Raw genomic sequence first — 19,672 nt, 5'->3', positions numbered from 1 at the left:
ACTTATCCCGAAGTTCTAGACGGGGTTCGCCCGGTGTTCTGGCAGTGCGATTATCTTCAGCCATGAACATGAAGTCTGCACTTGACGCCTGAAGAAGGCCAGAAATGATGCCGAACACTATAGCACTTTTGGATACGGGAAAATTGTATGTGAAAGATCGTGAGTATTTTGTTTCTCGCGCAGCGCAATCTTCCAACAAAATTGTCTGAAAACGAGTTAAAACGGTTGATTATCTTTACATACACTCTTATATTTTAGGATTTTAGGGAAACTTTGGATGCAATCTGAGGCATTTCCAGGCCAATTTCCCCTGACTTTTCAAAATGTGCTCGTGTATTAGGGAGCTGGGGCGGGTCATCAAAGTTGATATAATTACATCACAAACATGCATCTAAGCTATAGCGTGACTCTCTTTCGAGATTTGCCCTCTTAAGCTTGATTCATGATTTTGAGTCGTCGTCACTAAGAATCACTTCACTGCAAGTGCTTGCGCAGCTGTCGCTGTCAACGTCCGTGAATGACAAAACGACCAAGCGGCAGATGCGAGATCGAGACCAGTGACTGCGAGATTTGTAAGGCGAGATGGCAGATTTGGGACACCATGGGGAAAGATTTCCATATATTAAGTTCACTCAACACCCTGTGTACAAACCCTATGAGATTGGACCGAAAAATTGAAAGTGTTTTCTAGGAAAATGCTTGTATTTTCTCACTGCTCAAATTGACTTTGATGACATGAAATTGCTATCTGGGGGCTTGTTAATCAATACAGAGAAAAATCAGTAAACTTCGCATATGGTAATCTTGCCCACCAGGGCATTTTCCTATGTGGATGGTGTCAATATATTTGAAAGAATAACGCGGATATCAGAGGTATTTGAACGCATAACGCGGATATCAGAGGCTTCTTTATTTCCACCAAACATTCAGAAAGTTCACATTGGGTTTAAACTGTTGCTATGTCGATCTTTCCAATGAAATTAGTGTGACTTGTTTATGCAGTCTTAATTGGTATGTTTATATGCCCTTCCCTTGGCCATGTTTCCGTTTAACCATGGTCTACAAAGCCGTCCGCAATAAGGCGAATTCGAAATATCAATCCATATAATGTGGCACCATTTTGCATCTAGCCCATCCTCCGTATGCGAAAATTTTCCAAAGGGGAGGGGGGCACCCCCTCCCCTTAGACCCCTCCCCCAGGACGGCGATCCGTATCCACCTAAGTGCCCTCCCCCCATCAAATGCTGGTGCCCCCCCTGTGCCCCCCCAGACTGAAAAGTCTGGTGACGCCGCTGTCCATGATCCAACCAAGACTCCGTACAACACGGCACAAATAACATCAACACATTCATGAGACTCAACTCCCGTTCTGACCACTTAAGGGAAAGCTTCTTTCCAAGAACTTTGCAGAACTTTGGAAAGTAGGTTATTTTAACCGAAATGGACAACCCTCGTTAAAAATTACAACAAATAAAAACTGGTAGAAGTTTGTAGGCCTAATTAATTTGAACACGACAAATTCAAATGAGGGCGCTAGTTTTGACGACCTAAAGCTCACAAGAGGGCGCTATAAATATGCACAGTATATTTATTTTTAATTTGCTTTCACGGACCGACCATGTCGTCTGCCAAATCCTTAGCGGAAGAAGGGGACGTAGGCCACAACCTACAGACTGTGGTTGATTCCATTTCTGGCCGCTTTCTGATTTACACGTCTTGTTCAAGCGATTGTTGGATTGTTCAGTGAGTTTTGGGTCTGGCCTACAAACACTAGATTGACCTAGGCTATTGCCATTGGCTCACCGCTCAGTAGGCCTATTGCTGCGCTGTACATGCTGTACACTGTGACTGTCATGACTGTCATGACTGTGGATTAACCAATAACACCAAATAAAATAATTTTAAAAAACATGTTTAGCATTCTCCCCACCCGCTTCCTTTTTTGGAGGCTGTCCCTTTTTGAAATTTTGGGGTTTTTTTAACCGAAAAAAACGATACATTTTAAACTGTCGCATAAAAATGTTGGCTTACTAGCCCATATAAAGTTGGTACATGTACTAGGTGCCCACTGGTTGTCATTTCCCGAGTCCAATGGCGGCCATTTAAAAAAAACTGGCGGTGTCTTCTGTCTTCTTGTACAACAGTCAATGTATATTTTGATGCTAGTCCCTAGCCTACTTGGCAAAATGTTGGACTCACATCTGACAGATTGTGACGCACCTACTGAGCAAACTTGACACACCCCTGTGCCACAGCCAAGAAGAACATGACCCACTTTAAGGACTCCCTTACATCCTTCTCCCCAATGGGATGATGTAGAGGGGTCCTCAATTACACAACTGCAAGGCCTTTTTTAATTTTGTGCTCTAATTTATTCTTGTAGTGTAACAAATGGCGTTGATGTGTGGAGGTCAGTAATGGATCAGACGAGCTTAGACTCTCATGTAAGTAAAGCAAGTTGGCACCTGTTTGTGGTCATGTTGTGAATAGAACCAGAAACTCAAACTCGTTAGTTATATGTGGTCTTATCCAGGATTTTACATTTCGACTTTCCTTAAAAACACAGCCCAACTGTGCAAATCAGATTATGCTTCAAATGTAAAAAGTTGATTTATTTAAAATTTAACAAGTTTTACATTAATACATGTATGAAAATTATTGATATAAAAATTAAGAGATGTCTTGATCAAAACAGACCTACGTCTGACGCCATTAATAACCACCCTGCACACATGTCCCTTTTCCTTTTTAAGGGAGAAAGCCAGTCCAAAACCAGGAGTATTGTGTTGCCAAAAATCTTTTGTGGCTGTCAGGATTATTAGTTTCAGAAGAAACTGTTCAGACCAAACCAACACCAAAATTTGAAACTATGACACAAATGCTTCAATATGACACTATTTGTTTCCTTTCAGAGGGAGTTAGCAGAAGTGGCAAACTATGAGGCCTACTTTGCAAGATTCAAGTAAGCAGATGTTACAATACGTTCAAGTTTCACACATGCAAGAACTGAATTTGTACGACTTTGTGGAAAGTTTGAAAACCTTTTGTCATTTTTTGGGTATATATGTAGCCCAAGATGTAGACATCCTGCAACGTGTATGTGCACAGAAGTATATGCCACTTTTTGGCAACTAAAGAAAGCTCAGGCAGAAAGCCCCACCACAGCACACTGGTTTGTGCACTTACCGCTTTTTCTTGGTAACAATTGATGAGTTTCTTGTGCACACTCATTTGAGAAAACAAAGTAGCCAATTCAACTAGGCGTATCAAATACCAGTTCTTGTCATGGGTTTCATCATTAATAGATTTGTTTTCCTGCTCATACATGCTTATGTACATCTTTCACTGTCTGATCAAAAATGTTTTCTTCCCCTTTTTGATCAAGGAAAGCATTTACTAGTGGTGATCTGCTGGTCACAAAACAAGCTCACAAAGTTAGTTTGGATGTAGGCACAGGGTCGGCTGCACTGAGATATGACCTATATGAGGCCACAGCCAGCGAGAGGAAAGCGGATCTCAAGAGCGCCCTCTTTTGGCTGGCTGACACCGTTTCTGACGTGACTAATAAACTTACAAGTGAGTTGTTTGGAATTCTATTAAATTTTAAAAAGAATCAAAGAAATCAATTAAGAAACTTTGACATTAAGAAATGGTAAATTATGATACAGATCCAATAATACTGTAATATTTCCATCCCAGAGCACTTCTGATTGATTTCTAATGGCCACACCTCACACCCTGTGATTATTCCAATATTTCACAGTTGAATCATCTCTATCAATTAAAGGGCACTGTGTGGGAACATGTATTTCAGTAGGGTTCATAATGTTTACTCGGAAACAATAAAGAAGCCAACAGACTCTTTTTCGGATTACCTTGCTCAGAAAGATGCTTTTTCCGGTCCCAAATCTAGACAATCAGCCATCAGTTAATTCAGACACTGACATTACTTCACTCGTGCTTTCAAAACATTGGATTTGATATTTACATATATCTCTGGTTGCCCTTCTTTTTTTTTTAAGTTTCGTGCATATAATTGTTTAGGTGTTTCGCTCTTTTTGGGGGAAGGCCCCTTGCCAGCACAAGAGTTTTTCATTGGTCACCGAACTGTTGAATTATTTATACACAGAGTGTGAAGAAGAACTGAGTGTACTGAAGAAACAAAAAGGAACGAGCAGTGTTGCAGCAGTCCTTCCAGGTACGTCAGCTATTGAAGACAACAAGTTCAGAAAATTCTGCATTATCCAACCAACAAAATAAACACAATAGATCCTAGACATGTGAGGACAGATTTCAAATGTCAAAGAAATTTATTTACATGTCTTGTTTGCAGATATTGATACTAAAAAGAGGTCGGGACAAATCAAAGTTCAAAAGCAGCAAGGTCATAGCATAGTCAACCCCAGCAGTAAAAAGTGAGTCCAATTAAAACACAGATTCTTAGCGGGTCTGTATCTTGAACAGAGCCTGTTTGTTTTGTCAACTCTGCCATCAGTAATAATTAGATTGGCACAAACAAGACCAACTTATGTAGTGAAACAAAAGTGGCATTTTGGATTATGTGACAGCCGCAGAGACCTTCCAGGTCATTGCTGAAACATTTTTCCAGAAACTTGACAATGTTCTTGGTCATTAATTCTGCCACAGTAAATCTTTGTTGATTTGATTGAAACTTTCGTGTAAAGTAATTTACTGTTAATTTTTAAGTTCCAGCAGTAAGGGCTTTCAGTTATATTAATTTTAAAAAAGTACCGGTAATAAATAATTTAATTATTTTATTGAAGTACAAAAAGGTATATCCTTCGTGATTGATAGTACCTTAAAGAAATGTCCACATTCAATCACGGATTAAAATAATTGTTCTTTCTGTTATACAGACGGAAAGCTGCAACAGGAGTTCAGTTTGACTGAGACTGATTGAGGTCAAGTATTACTGAGAACGATTGGGATTCAGGATTTATCATGAAGTGCTTCAAATTTATGGTTGGCAGTCAACTTTAATGATTAGGCCTTTCCCTGTACTTCATTGTGCTCTTGAAATATCTCCAAAATAAGGCAAATTAGGCTGCATCTCATATTTTATGGTTTTGTAGGCCATTTAGGTGGATATTACACAGACTTTTTGTGTCACTAATTCAAGGTTTACACTTATGAGAAAACAGTTATTTACAAGCCAACATGGACGCTGTTTTACTGTTATCGATTCTTAATGTATCCGATTCTGTGATGGATTTTATTTGTCTAGTATCGATTCCCTCAGACTTGTATTTGATTCTACCATTATCTGTAAATTGCACCCTCTGTTGATCGAATATATTTTTCAAGTGCAAAAGTGTACATGTGTAACAAACACCAGATAGTAACGTCTGGGACCAAGACTAGGTGCAACCATAAACTTTTACTATCCTCACCATGCAAACCTTCAAATCTTATTTTTCAAACTCGTAATGTGAATTTAAATTTGAAGCACATGCTTTATAGGGGTGAGATGGGGTTAAAGAAAAAAACAAATAATAATCAGCAGAGGGTTGGAGGGTCGCCAAGAGCTCAAAAGCAACATAGGGTCAATGGCATATGTCTGTATTTGCCACATATAAACTTTTATAAAGACACCTTTACACTAAAACCTCAGGAATTCGAGATTTCAAAAAGGATGCTATAGAAAAAAACCTGATAAAAAAAAATGTGAGCAATCTCGACTCGGTCTTTAGATAAGGGAGGTTTTTAAACAAACTGAAATTTAAATGCAAATCAATAGACTACAACACTTTTTATATTATCTTTATTGCTCTTAAAAATTCATGTTATAAACGACTGACATTGTAAATAAAAATAAAACAATGTGTAGGAAATTCAAATGTAAGAAAACATTTTCTGTTTCCATTTTTGTCCTGCGAAAGCTGTCTATCATTGCAGAATAGACTGATGACTTGAAAACTTAGGCCGCCTATAATACCCATCAATTAAAAAGAAAAGGGAATATTTCAGAAAATGGGGCCATACTGTGCTTGGCTTAACTACTTGCTTCATAATTCAGAGTTAAGTTCTGCAGTTGTACAACTATTTTTCATACGCATAAAGGACATTTGTAACTAGTAGAAATTTGGACACCGTTGTAATTTTTACTTTCAAAAATCCACCAATGTGATAAAGTGACTTCGGTTTATATACCAACTGCAATCAAATTAACCCTGGCTGAAATAGGTGGTACAGATGATACCTTCAATAAAACGGCCTGACGTTCTCCTTGTCTGCATAGTCAACAATACTAGTCTGCATCATGCGCTGCTCTCGACGCAACTGGTGATGAAATTTCAAAACATCTGGGTGGGCTCGCACACAAGACTTGTCAAAGTCAAGCACACGTAGCCCCTGGATACTGCGTGCTCGGGACAGGGCTACATAGGCTTGGCCACATTCAAAGACACGGGATAAAGAAATCTCCACACAGTCCAGTGACATGCCCTGCAGAAAGAATCAAAAAGATCATTTTATATCAGTAAACACCATAGAGCTTTATGAAATTACTAGAGCACTAACTCTTCATTCTCCTGCTGATATATTTTGAAGCCATCCTGAGCGCAGGCATTTTGAATTCATGTGTTCGCAGAACATAGTGAGATTAGATGGAATACATTTTGAAAAAATGTAAAAAAAGGCAAGGCGCAAGTACAACGCAGGCATTTGCATTATTTGCGCAGAGCAAAATGAATCGCTCATTTATTGATTTTGTGTTTAAGTTGTTGGTGTATCGGCTTCAATAATGCACTGGTATAGAATACAAATGCAGACATGAAAATAGCTGTACTAAAGCGGCACTAAATTTTAAGTTTTTCATAGGTTTGCGCCCAGCACGCTTCACTTTGTTCAGCGAGTTAGCGCACTAGTAATTTAATATGCTCTATGGTAAAACTAAACATTACAACTAGTTCTAAAGACATTGGGATAGAGGGTTAGAAACATACTGACAGAATTTTCTGTTGGATAGTTTTTACCTGGCTTTTATGTATTGAGATTGCCCAGGCTAGTTTGAGCGGAAGTTGTCTGCGGCTGAGAATTAACCCTGCACCAGCTCTGATCGCCCAGCGTTCCATCCTTATAGTCTGCTCAATGCCGCACATGAACTTGACAATAGGAAGACCTGAAATATGAAACGGCGATGCCAAATCAAGACTTGAGTACATGTATTATTGTAGCAAATATTCTATCAAAGTCAGTGGCACACTGAATGTATATTTAAGACTGGAAATGGTTTTGAACAGTGCCCCAAAGCGTCAAATGAAAAAAATTCAGAGTCTGACGTCGCCACTGATCCCAGTGCAGTTTATGAGCAACCTTGGTCAACTCGCAAGCATTTCATTGTTGTCAGTGATCCACACAATTTGTGGGGTTTTATTATTTTAAAAATTAGGTGTAGTTAAGCATTCAGTTCTGGACTAGTTCAAGTAACTCATTCATTTCCATGGTTATTTTATATACATAGAGAAATAATATATTTTTCATTAGATCGGTTTAAATGTTATTATGTGGTGACAAGACTCACTTTTTTATACAGGCAGTTGAACACATTTTGTGAGACCACATTTTGAGGGTTACAAAGTGTTTCCTTAGAATTCTGATTTGAACCCAACAAAGTTCAAGCTGTCAACATGGTGGCAGACATATCAGTGTAGTCGTGGCTCAATGACCTTTATATTTACACCCATCTTACCAGCGTCACCAGCTCCAAAGCCTGTCACCACTCCTCTGGCTCCATTCACTAACCCTTGCTGTACGTCCAGGTTCTTGGCAAGCATGACCTGAGCTCCTACTCTAAGCTCCAACTTGTGAGGGACGGGGCACTGACTGTTGATGACACTGACAAGGTTGGGGTCGCTGTCCCAGGCGTCATACATCCTGGCACACCCTGTTTGTTTTGTCAAAATTTACTTCAGCAACAGTTTGGAAAAAGGCTATGAGTGAATTTAGAATAAATACTGCGATATCTACAGGATTGCACTCACATAGAGCCGAGTACAAATTTTCTTAAACTGAGTTCAATGCTTAGTTAAAGCCTGATGGCGAAGTATTCACAGTGTACAATGCAACAGACAACGGGTTTTTTGTCTGCAAATCTCAAATGTGGCTCAAGATGAAGAAGAAGCCATAGTGAAAGGATGAGGCGAGTTGTTGGCAATTCACTTTCAACCAAGGGAAATTTTACCTGTGAGTTTCTTCAAGTGGACCTGATTCAAGAGATCAACATCCTCCTTGTGGGTGCATAATCTGGTTGCTAGGATGCCATTTCGGTCAATGCTGTGTTTGGCAGTCGCTGTCAAGCGGTCACACAGATCCTGGGAGCACCTAAGATTTACATACATGAAGAAACATATGTATCTTTGTAGTAGCAGTCTGTATCTCTCTGTTATTCAAATATATTAACAAGATGATATGCCTGTTTTCATTGAACTAACTGACGTGTACTTCAACAGGAATTTCTGAAATGCAATAGTGGATTTAAGAAATGCTTACATTACATCTATAACCCTCATGGGTGTCGCCAGGATTTTTTCCAGAGGGGGGCAAAACATATTTTTGCCAAAAAATCCCTGTAGTTCTCAACATATTCTCGATTTACCAGTTTTACAGAGGGGGGGGGGGGGGGGGGGGGGGGGGGGGAGGTTCATTTTGCCCCCCCCCCAACCCATGAAATTTACACCTATATGACTTTGCGCCTCTTTTTCTTTTCTTTTTTTCCCCCCTTGGCCCGCCCCCTCGCGACGCCCATGATAATTCCGTTAACAACCCTTCTGACGTGTGGTCCAGTAGACTACATGTACTTGTATATCAGAGGGAAAACCTATGTTGGGGAAGTTGCCAGCTACACATACACGTATTAGTTTGAAGCAAACTTGAATCCTCGAACCTGATTGGTCAATCCATGGCAACAACAGTGTGATATTGTACCTAACAATACGATCCATAGTGCATGATCCAAGATGCATGCGTCATTCATGCTGCACGTACGTGTAATAGGACAGCCACGGAAAAATTCATGTGCAGCATCCTTGTTCTAAGTTGAGGATAAAGTCCTTATACCACTCAAACTCGTAGAACATGAAAAATGTAGTGTGTCTGCGTTCCACTTACCACTCAGCCTTTGGCCTCATGGCATGTGGGACACAGACACACTACATTTTTCCATGTTCCACGCCCGCTCATGGGATAACTAATAGTGTATATACTCTTCCAAAACAAGACATCTCACAAACCTGCCAATACGTATGTTTTGAAGTACATCGATGAAGACAGGATCCTCTTGTCGCTTGACTTGAGTCAGTTCCAGTGTCATCTGAATACATCTGTTCCAAGCTTGGGACTATAAGAAGCAGATGGGACTATATGATTAGATATCATACTCGTACAATGCTTTGGTCGTACTAGTGCAATTTTCATTGCTTTGCATGTACGGTTGATAGCTCTTTTTTTCAGCCTGTATGTGTTTAATACAGTGCTTCAATAACATGAGGAATCACACCTCATCAGCTTGGCGGGAAGGGGTGGGACATGAATGGGGTACATTATCAATAAACCAATTCTATCCTTGAAGTATGAGAGAGATACCTGGAAGCAGAATTTCCGTTTCTCTCCAGGTTTGGTGACAGGAGGTAGTTGTAGAAAGTCACCGCAGACAATGAGCTGAATGCCTCCAAATGGCTTGTCCTTGGCTTTGACTGCTCTGGCAATGGCCTAGAGAAATAGAGGCAGTACATATATATTCAAGGTTTAACTTTTGAAACCAAAACTGAGCTGGATCAAAACTAAAGAGGCTTTCCATTTATGAACTCACTTTTATAAAATACTTCTTGAATCATAAATTACATTTTGAAGAATAATATTAATTAACGTAATTAACAACTCAGTAGTATATAAGTGCCATGTTTTCAATGTTACTGTACCTCCAATTTGGTGAAAAGATCGCCATCCACCATAGAGATTTCATCCACAATCAGATGTCGACATTTCCGCCACTGTTGCTTACGTGCTGGACGAGATGCTAACTCAATACACTTTGGAAGGGGATGATTGCCCGAGCCAATGCCTGAAAAAAAAAAATTCTGTTTACAATTGTCTTGCTAATTCAGTTAATGAAAAGATATTTACACGTTCTTTTGATCACAACTGCGTAACATTTTTGGGGTATTACAATTGTTGTCAGTTAATTCTTTTGATCAGCCTGCCAGTTTGGATTTCACATTCATGTATCATTGGCACAAGCGGCAAGTGAACTCTTTCATGAACAGGTGGCACTTTGTTATCGCTCACGAAATCTCCAGTACACAATTCATTTCATTGTGAACACACACATTCTTGTTCAGTAACTGTGGGGACTACACACGTTTTCCCATGGTATTATGTGGACCGAAGACCCTATGGGGACAGCAGAAAGTCCCAATAACTAGGTCCTAATTTCCCCAACAATAAAAAATGTCCCATAGTCCGGTGACGACCCAACCACACACACACACACACGTATCTGCATGAGCACAAGGCATATAGCAACATTACTAAGAAAACACATTAAACAATAACCTGCAAACTGATGTAGTGTTGTCCCACCAATGTGGCATGCTGCTACTCCGGTACTCGCAGTAGCAAATGTGCTTTCGGGTGGTAAGGCTCCGATGATCTTCCTGAGGAGGAATGACTTGCCTGTGCCAGCGCTGCCAGTGAAGAATACATTGTGTCCAGCCAAGACAGCATTAAGGACCTTGGACTGCTGATGATTAAGCTGAGTCTTGTTGAGGGTGATGTTTAGCTTCTTCCTCTGTGGAGCATCTTCACTCTAAGGGATAACGTCACACATAAAAGGAAAGAATTACTTCAATGAACTATCATATTTCTTTATGATGTACAATACGGGTATGTTGGATATTGCACAACATTTTTATTTATTATTATTATGATGGCATCATTTAATCAAAATGTCACTGAAAGACATGACTTGATAAAAATCCAAGCACATGGATGTATCCACAGCAGCAGACCAAGTAGTCGAACATTCAAGTATATCTGTGACATTCCTTTCCATCTTGGTTATCCTTGCTACATGCAGTCTCTTTGTCACAGCTGATGTCATAAAAACTGATTTGTGGAAGTGTCTGGAACATTACATTTAAGAATGGTAGTTCCTTTTATTTTAGAAATTCCTACATCAAGAAAATACAACAAGAACTTTGGACTAGGTTGTAGCTATTGATGAAGGTTTTAATATACATTGTATTTCTGAAAACAATGCAATAACTCACAGCAGAGCATTCGCTATTCTCACGTAACCGTTTGAGTCTCTTCTTGGCTGGACCAGCCGGCGTCGTTGCTGTGCCTTTTGCCTCTGCTTTCTCTGCTCTTGAGTTGTTGACCGTAATGACATCTTTCTCACAGAGTGGGGAGATTTCCTCAAACTTTCTTGGCAGTTCTGACAGCAGTCTTGCTCGCTCACTGATGGGCTTCTGTTGGTTACCACACTCTTGCTTGACCACCAAGCACTTCAAGAATGCAGCAAGTTGGTGTGGAGGACAATTAGAAATCATAATCTGTAGATTCTGCTTTGGAAGTTGTATACATGCCTTACCATCCTTAACAAAGCGTTTGTGAATGGTAATGTCCTGCATAAGGTACTTAGTACTGGTTTTATGACACTCTATGCGGAGTATGATGTCACGAAACTCATTGCGACCAAGCACCAAGGTAGCATTTTTAATGTTTGCTCTTTTCATTGTTTCTCCAGTTGGTGCCACCTTTACCGTGGAAACAGTGCAACACAGCTCACATGAATTCATGTCTGCAGATCGAACACACGTCTGTAAAGGAAAGACTGACGAAACATAAATTGATGATTATCATTAAAATAGCTATAATTTAAAGCTTTGGTACATTTGTAAATCTACTGACAATATTCCAATTTCTAGCAACACATCACTTAAAATGAATTGAAATAGTGCTGCATGCCTTCAATCTTAATTCATCTCACTGTACTCTGTACATTTCATTGGACTCTTTGGAGGTGAACTTTGATGTTTTATTCCTGACCTTCAAGTTCTCATGCTTTAAAAAGTGGTTCCTAAATCTTTGTTTAAAAGCTTCCAAATAATTCATTTAAATAGTGGTCTGCAACTGCAACCTTAAGATAAACTTGCTAAAGAAACCCTGTGATCTATTTGGGAAAGAATGCACATGTACATTGTAGTATCCGGACGCCACTTCACTTCAGTGGTTGTGTACAAAGTCTGTGGAGAGTCAAGAACGGAAAGATTTCCATATACGAAGTTCACTCAACACTCTGTGTACAAACCCTACGAGAGTGGACTGAAAAATTCTAAGTGTTTTCTAAGAAAATGCTTGTATTTTGTCACTGCTCAAATGACTTTGATGACATGAAATTGCTATCTGGGGGCTTGTTAGTCAATACAGAGGAAAATTAGTGAACTTCGCATATGGTAATCTTGCCCAGACTTTATTTCCCCTTTTAAAAATATCCTCCAAAACCACGCATTACGAAAAAGAAAATGAAACCTATTTTATTTAAAATACCATTACAATTTCATTAAAAACATGAAAGTAAAGAAAGCTATGTATAAAAACAAAAAACATTGAGCAGCAGCTCGGTGGCAACCCGGATACCCAGCTTGTGATAGATTGCAATGGTGATTTTGCAATACCGTAATGATAGCAGTTGAAAATCGTTTAAGGCTGCCGTAACGATTGTCACTGGCGTTTTAATAAAATGATGTCCGGAAATTGGGCACATATTAAATCGGGCGACGCCGGCGACCGGCGTAGCCCACCATCACGATAATTTAAAAAGCAAAGAAAGGTCAAAGGAAAATAATGTACTGTTGTACATAATGTACCGTTGGAAGAAAGATTTTAAAATCCATTCAACTAGTGACATGATAGCATGATGGATTCTACCTTATTTCGCCGACGAAATTCACACAGTGGACAGCCGACCGATGCGATCCAGCGTTCAGCGCAGCTAGTTGTGTTGTGGCATTTAAATTGACCCGGGAGCATCAGCCAATCGTTGCCGACGATACAAAACCACCCGTACTGGCGCGGGTTTGTTTGGTAAGCTAGGGAGCAAGACCACAGAATAACGTACAATTGTGCTCAAAAATCGTTGGGTGCCGAGTTAAATTCGTTTTAATCGGATCTTCGGAAGTGTTTACATTACATGTCATGTGTAAAATGTTTGTTGTGACCGCACGATCGTAAAATGGTAAATGTATGGTTGTTCTATCTGACGTTATATTCACGTAGAGGAAGGTCGTACGTAGTTGGTTTAGAGTCCTGAATATATAATAACGTTACATGTTGCATGCGGCACGAAGTCAAAGCAGCCCTGCCAACGCTTCAAAGTTCAACTCGACCATTTTGTTATCACCAGCTAAACGAAAAAGCAAGAGTTAGGCCAAAAAAAAAAGTCTCCGGTTTCTGGTATGGAGCTTGCCCCCAAAGTGGTGCGGCGACGAGGGGCTTCCCCCCCCCTTTTTTTTCCTTCAAATTTCGGCTGATGACTGCAAATGGTGCCCGACTAAATTTAGTGCAAAATGTATTGGAGCCCAGAGAGGCCACATAAAGCTTATTATAGTACCATCTAAAAACACGTTAAAATTGTGCAGCAGCAGGATTCCAGTCAAACCAGTGAGTTTGGCGGTTTTGAGACATCATCTTACATGTCCTACATTGAATAACATTTTTTTAATTTTGCCGACGTGCATGGCTACTGCGACGCGCGCGCATACCAGAAACAGGACTTCAGGAGACTTTTTTTTTTTGCCTTAGTACTGGTACTGTAGTACTCACTACTGGGGTGGGGCGGGGCATAGTAGAGTGGGAGGTAATCGAATGACAGGAAATGCAACCAATAGGCGTACAAGTATGATTAGTGTATAGCAATTAACCATAATGTATGAACTGGCATGACTGGAAAATTTGAGCTGGTATAACTAAATATAAAAATTGTAATAAGAAAATGTTTTAGTCTAGCCAATATAGACCTTATAAAAAAATGGAGAATACATCGACATCAGAAATCAGGAATTCTCTGTAGTGACCTATTAGCCATCAGAAAGTGATAACGTCCTAAAAAGTATAATTTTACAGGGAAAATATTAAAGCATTTACTGAGAAAACACTTGAAATTTTTCAGACCATGCTTATAACTTATTAACGTACCCTTTTTTCTTGCTCTTATGAAATATGAGCCTATCAAACATCCCCCCCCCTCTCCCGCGCTGCCCCAGGTCCGATGTCGGAATTTGGTCACGTATTGCATGCCTTAGGGTGGGCATTTGGGGGTCACTTAAATTTTGCCCGAGGGTTGGGGATTTTTTCCCTTCAAAATAAGTGACAGTTACAAACCAACATGACCGAATAGGTTTTTTGGTTTCATGTACCAAATTGTAATGCCAGTGCCTAGCCTGTTGTAAATAATTATTTGAGCAGTTGCAGACCTCAGTCCCCAGTTGTGCAATTTCAATCTCAAAACCACATTATATTATTGTTACTGTCTGTTAGTAAATTTAATTGTGTTTGCTTGTTTCCATTATGCAGTCCAACAGTCCATCTACAATAAAATGACTTCCTTTGGCTGGAAACGGAAGGCAGGAGACAATGTTTCCAAGTCAGCAGCCACTACATTTCAAGAGGTCACAGGTCAGCAAGACCCTGACGGGGTAGAGAGTGATGTTTCGCTGTCCCATTGGGGGCAGGTTGCCAAGCAACGGAAGGTCATCTTGTTGGAGGATGCAAAAACCAAGAGCAAGAGACTTAAAGATGAAGGAAGTATCTTGGCTGAGGCAGAAAGGTACAGTTACGGTATTTGTTTTTTAATGGGGAAGGAGGGAGTTATCTACATTATCAACGGCATTGTACAACCTTCACATCCATTTATCACATTTTCCAATTTTTTTTCATTTAGTTTTCTAGGTCCATTTTTTCTCGAGAGGGCAAAAACGTACATATCAGTGGAGGGAGACACCCCTCCCCCCACCCAGCCCAAGCGTGACAGCTCTGAATATATCATTTGGTGTTCCATATCATAGTTAGCACTTATCACTTGATCATGTGACTTGCAATGGCCCAGGAAATGTCAAGAATACAACTGTTCCATGAAAATGTTACAAAGCCTGAAGTTTCTGGTTGAATTCCTTGGGAGCTGGTTAAACTATGGCATTAAAATAAGTCAGTGAAGGTCATTCTGATTTTCTGCAAATATATTTTTCTTGGAATGAATTCTGCAGGTATTGGGAGGCAATCACAAAATGGGATGAAGCTCTCCAACTTACCCCTGATAGTGAAAACATCTTAGATATGAAAGCACAGGTGGGTGTGTAGGGATTTTTTTTGGGGGGGGGGAGAAATCTTAGTTTGTTATAACTAACATTATGTTATAACAACATAGTACAGATTTTTTTACTTTTACAAAACATGGATTTTGGGTAACCGCAAATGATCCTTGTGGGGTTTCAAAACATGGAGAAAGAAAAAGAGGACAATTTGCTACCATTCCCATTACTTCCTTTGTGTTTCAGGCCTTACTTATTCTTCATGAGGTATTCCCAGCAGTACAGACTGCTGTGTCAGCTGTCAAGTTAAACCCAAGATGGTGGGCAGCTCATCAAACACTTGGGAGAGCACAACTTGGACTTGGAGAAATTAAAATGGTAACATTTTCTATTCAGCGAATGTGATAGCTCAACAATGAGAAACTTTTAATCATTGGACAAGAATTTAGAAATTTAGTTTAAGTGTTCATCAGTATTTTGCAATATATTCTTTCTTACAGGCAGTATCAAGTTTTTCCAAGGCCATTCACCTGAACCCATGTGACAATGAATTGTGGGAAGAGGACTTGAAATGGGCATGTTCCTTACTCAGAGAAAAACAAAGGATGAACTTAGACACAAAAGGAGAAGACAATCTGGTCAGTGGTAGATCCAGTCAGAAAACAATTACCAGAGCAACAAGTGAAGAGGATGAACAAACTGAAGAACAGTCAGAGGAATGTGAGGCAGCTGTTCAAACGACGTGACAAATCTTTAATTGGAACAAGAACAATTCATGCACCATTTTAAACCTAAGTTCCTTCAGAAGAGTATTTTTCAGTGTATCACAACTGCTGCTGAGAGCACGGACTACAGGTAATAAACTTCTTGGTGACCAGGTGGAGCCGTCTTGGTGACCTGGTCATTCATCTTAGGGACTAGGTCAGCCAACTTGGTGACCGAGTCAGCCATCTTGGTGACCAGGTCAGCCATCTTGGTGACCAGGTCAGCCATCTTGGGGACTAGGTCAGCCATCTTGGTGACCGGGTCAGCCATCTTGGGGACTAGGTCAGCCATCTTGGTGACCAGGTCAGCCATCTTTTGACCAGGTCAGCCATCTTGGTGACCAGGTCAGCCATCTTGGGGACTAGGTCAGCCATCTTGGTGACCGGGTCAGCTATCTTGGTGACCAGGTGGAGCCGTCTTGGTGACCGGGTCAGCCATCTTGGTGACCAGGTCAGCCATCTTGGTGACCAGGTCAGCCATCTTGGGGACTAGGTCAGCCATCTTGGTGACCGGGTCAGCCATCTTGGTGACCTGGTCAGCCTTGTGCCTCTGATATATTATTGGTTGTCTTGCAGTGCACCATGACAAATGTTCATAGCTGTAGAACTGTAGCTATATCTGTACGACACATCCAATTTGATATTTAAATTAGGCTCACCCGTAGGTCGATTTGATAATTGATGCACTGGCTGGTATCAGATTTTAGAGGCTGTCCACAATAATCTGCCATTTTGAGTCTATACTTGCACTGCTTATAAATAGGTTGCATATTGTTCCGTTTTTTATTTTATTTTAATTTCCTTTAAAATTGTGAGTTTGTTCTTTGTTGTGTTGTCAGCTTCTTTGCTGTGTTGTTTGATTGTATTAAAATGTATGTGAATAAAGTTACACATACACCCAGTCATCACACACCATTGATGGTATCATTGTATGATTATGCATATGACTTCTACATTACATTGTTTCTTTTAGGTGATTTACCTGTGCAAGGTCAATGACCTGTCTATATTATGAGGCAGTGCCTTAGGCATGCGTGTTACTGCATTCATATTTTGTTTTACACTGATCAGCTTTCCCCTGCACACCTTGTGGTAGCGGCAGGCTCCTACCTTACCTAAAACACATACAACAGGCTTCAGGCAATATTATCCCTGGCCTCTATTTTGCATGCAAGTTTCACCTTTTTTAATGGGCGTGATGGAGGGACGGGAATGAGATGCAGCTTGTACAGTGTACATAATAGGACGAGTTTGGACATACGGTCATCAGGCTGTTTTAGCTATGTATTATAATGATGTTGAGGATAGACAAATCGTCAACCAAAGATATGCATTCATTGTCCAGTGAAATAAGGGCATAGGCCAAGACCTTTTTTTACGCTGAAGCCATTTTCGATCGTGTTCCCTGAATCTATTTTACAAATTGTAACTGTTGAATGGGATGGTACCAGACTAAATTATAACTGGAGTCATGGTAGGTGCCAAGCCTCGATTTCATTTTTTTAATTAATGTGGCTTAAAACATTAGGATATGTTTAATTACAAATGTTAAATTATAAACTGGTGTTACCTTGTAATACATTTTTAATTCATTGCTTTCATTTCTACTTGCAAGTTCCAAAAATGAAGAATTTACCTCGCTTTCAATTTAATATGGCTGATTCCCTCCCCAACCATTGGTGAACTGTGTTACTATAATAGTTCTCAAACCTTTTATTGTAAGAACACATTATGAAGCAGCCGGGCCATCATTAATTTACACTCTAGCCCATCTTTCCAAATCTTAATTGGATTTTCAATCCCAGTCATAAGGAAATTAATAAGGCGGTCATCTATATTGCGGATGGACTCTGTTAGTGACTATTTGCGATTGGTTAGCGCTAGTGGGGTGCACTTTATTAATATTTGAAGAACATTGTCCTTAATCATTTGATTCTCACAATAAACACTGGCTGTTTGTAGAGAGCATTCAATTAACGGTCGAGCGGGAAAAAGCTCTGAGCAGACCACTGTAGCATTATGTAGGTCTACATCTTATAGATGTACGAGTTTTAATTGCTTGATAGAACTGTGTACGCATGATAGAAATGTGTTTTGACAAGGTTTTTTTTACGGTGTTTTTTTTCTATTCGTGCGAAATAGTAAGGGATCAGGGACCAGATGAATAAACGATATATTAATATTGAGTTTTAGAGTCATATTAGTCTGTGGATTACTTTGGTGACAGGTGGATGTCCTTGAATTTGAGATACCAGCATTTTTTAAAGTATCTATTTTTGTCGCCGTTTGAATACCTCTTGTATCATGGCCGGCGAGGTTTACTCGGTACAATATGCCTGACGTAGTCAATTAGTACGCCCGGTACTATTTAGTTCACCGTTCTGAAATGTACACGATCTGCCAGTTTTACCATATCCACCTTGTGAATGTGTGGCCTACCGACTCGTTGTTTACTCGTCTGTGCTACATGGCAGATAAAGATCGAATTGTGTCAAGTTCTTGGCAAAATACTCCCCAGCATAATGGATTAACTTCTTTAAATTCATAGAATTATGGAACTCTTTTCAAAGAAATACATTTCTACAAAGCCATTCGCCTCTCTTATTATGAACTTTACAAATGTCGGTGAATCAAAATTAACAAACGACTTCGGTATTCCCGATTTTCTTAATCGTACCATGAAGCTAAAGCTCCATGATCGTACACACAGACCAGATAACTGTGGGTACATGTAGGGTTTAAACCTCGTAACGATAGATTGCGCTTTGCTTTGATTAGATCCACATTTTTAGACCTTCAGTGGAGTCGATTTTAGGCATAATAGGCCTACTTTGTTGAACAAAATCTTGGTTATTGAATTCTTATTGTAGTCGTGCCAGCAACAGCTACTCGATATGGTTTGCATATTTTATACCAGCATTTATTTCTTGTGTTTGGAGTCAGCAGTATTAACGGTTGACAGGCCAACCCTTTGCATGACACGGCGGAATTCACGCCTTTCAGTAAAACCTTACTTGATGTGGGTGTCATACGTGGCGAGTAAAAAAAAAAGCGGAACCCAGACCCAAAGAAATATATTTTATATTTAAAAAAATATGTAGCACCAAAACTAATTATATGACTGGTAGGCCAACTTAATACGCTCCTTTTGGATGAAAAAATACTACAACTCGATCCGTTCAAATTGTGTCACCATTTAAACGAAATGACCATAAAATCTGTTTCGTCCAAAAGGGCGATTTCAAGAATTGTCGTGACAATTATCTTCAAATATCCCCAGCGATAAAACCTCAGTTTAAAATATTTAAAAAGGCCCGTCTTTATAAAACAAAATGTATTGTTTAATCCTATTGTTAGCCAAAGCAGGGTTGTTCATAAAGATACTGTGTACTACAGTTGTTGAAACAAGTATGCTGTGTCATTTTCTTTGTTGTTCCAAACAGTCAGAACATACAATAAATTGCTCCTTTTTTTTGGACGAAACTGATTTTAGGATTACTTAATAGTGATAAATTTTGTAGAGCAATTAAAATGACTCTCTCACATAAAAGTATTTTAATAAATGGGCTGCCAAGTCAT

The 19,672-nt window shown here is 39.7% G+C and overlaps 3 protein-coding genes across 7 annotated transcripts; 2 read left to right on the top strand and 1 right to left on the bottom strand.

Annotated features, from left to right (window-relative positions):
- The first annotated feature begins 42 nt into the window (after positions 1 to 42).
- LOC119739230 (protein PAXX-like) lies at positions 43 to 5,852 on the top strand. Of its 3 annotated transcripts, none has more exons than XM_038214085.1 (7): positions 43 to 145; positions 2,384 to 2,444; positions 2,913 to 2,962; positions 3,386 to 3,576; positions 4,130 to 4,198; positions 4,334 to 4,415; positions 4,878 to 5,852. In XM_038214085.1, the coding sequence occupies exons 1-7, from the start codon at positions 105 to 107 to the stop codon at positions 4,909 to 4,911; spliced, it is 528 nt and encodes a 175-aa protein (XP_038070013.1). In that variant the 5' UTR covers positions 43 to 104; the 3' UTR covers positions 4,912 to 5,852. The 3 variants fall into 3 exon arrangements, with proteins under 3 accessions (XP_038070013.1, XP_038070012.1, XP_038070011.1); XM_038214084.1 differs by lacking the exon at positions 43 to 145 and adding an exon at positions 1,336 to 1,421; XM_038214083.1 differs by lacking the exon at positions 43 to 145 and adding an exon at positions 1,570 to 1,743.
- Positions 5,756 to 13,085, bottom strand: LOC119739227 (ATP-dependent DNA helicase PIF1-like). The gene is made up of 10 exons (XM_038214079.1): positions 12,952 to 13,085; positions 11,289 to 11,854; positions 10,573 to 10,825; positions 9,939 to 10,081; positions 9,604 to 9,729; positions 9,252 to 9,358; positions 8,204 to 8,343; positions 7,712 to 7,906; positions 6,996 to 7,141; positions 5,756 to 6,465 (listed from the first exon to the last, which is right to left on the bottom strand). Exons 2-10 carry the CDS (start codon positions 11,817 to 11,819, stop codon positions 6,223 to 6,225), a joined length of 1,884 nt encoding a protein of 627 aa, XP_038070007.1. The 5' UTR covers positions 11,820 to 11,854; positions 12,952 to 13,085; the 3' UTR covers positions 5,756 to 6,222.
- Positions 13,008 to 18,285, top strand: LOC119739228 (tetratricopeptide repeat protein 33-like). Of its 3 annotated transcripts, none has more exons than XM_038214081.1 (5): positions 13,008 to 13,107; positions 14,596 to 14,848; positions 15,285 to 15,366; positions 15,576 to 15,707; positions 15,830 to 18,285. In XM_038214081.1, exons 2-5 carry the CDS (start codon positions 14,619 to 14,621, stop codon positions 16,073 to 16,075), a joined length of 690 nt encoding a protein of 229 aa, XP_038070009.1. In that variant the 5' UTR covers positions 13,008 to 13,107; positions 14,596 to 14,618; the 3' UTR covers positions 16,076 to 18,285. The 3 variants fall into 3 exon arrangements, with proteins under 3 accessions (XP_038070009.1, XP_038070008.1, XP_038070010.1); XM_038214080.1 differs by lacking the exon at positions 13,008 to 13,107 and adding an exon at positions 13,129 to 13,258; XM_038214082.1 differs by lacking the exon at positions 13,008 to 13,107 and adding an exon at positions 13,290 to 13,308.
- Positions 18,286 to 19,672: the final 1,387 nt, after the last annotated feature.

The sequence above is a fragment of the Patiria miniata genome, unplaced genomic scaffold (genome assembly GCF_015706575.1).
Source record: "Patiria miniata isolate m_02_andy unplaced genomic scaffold, ASM1570657v1 HiC_scaffold_30, whole genome shotgun sequence".
NCBI lineage: Eukaryota > Metazoa > Echinodermata > Asteroidea > Valvatida > Asterinidae > Patiria > Patiria miniata.
This window is presented reverse-complemented; position numbering and strand designations above follow the sequence as displayed.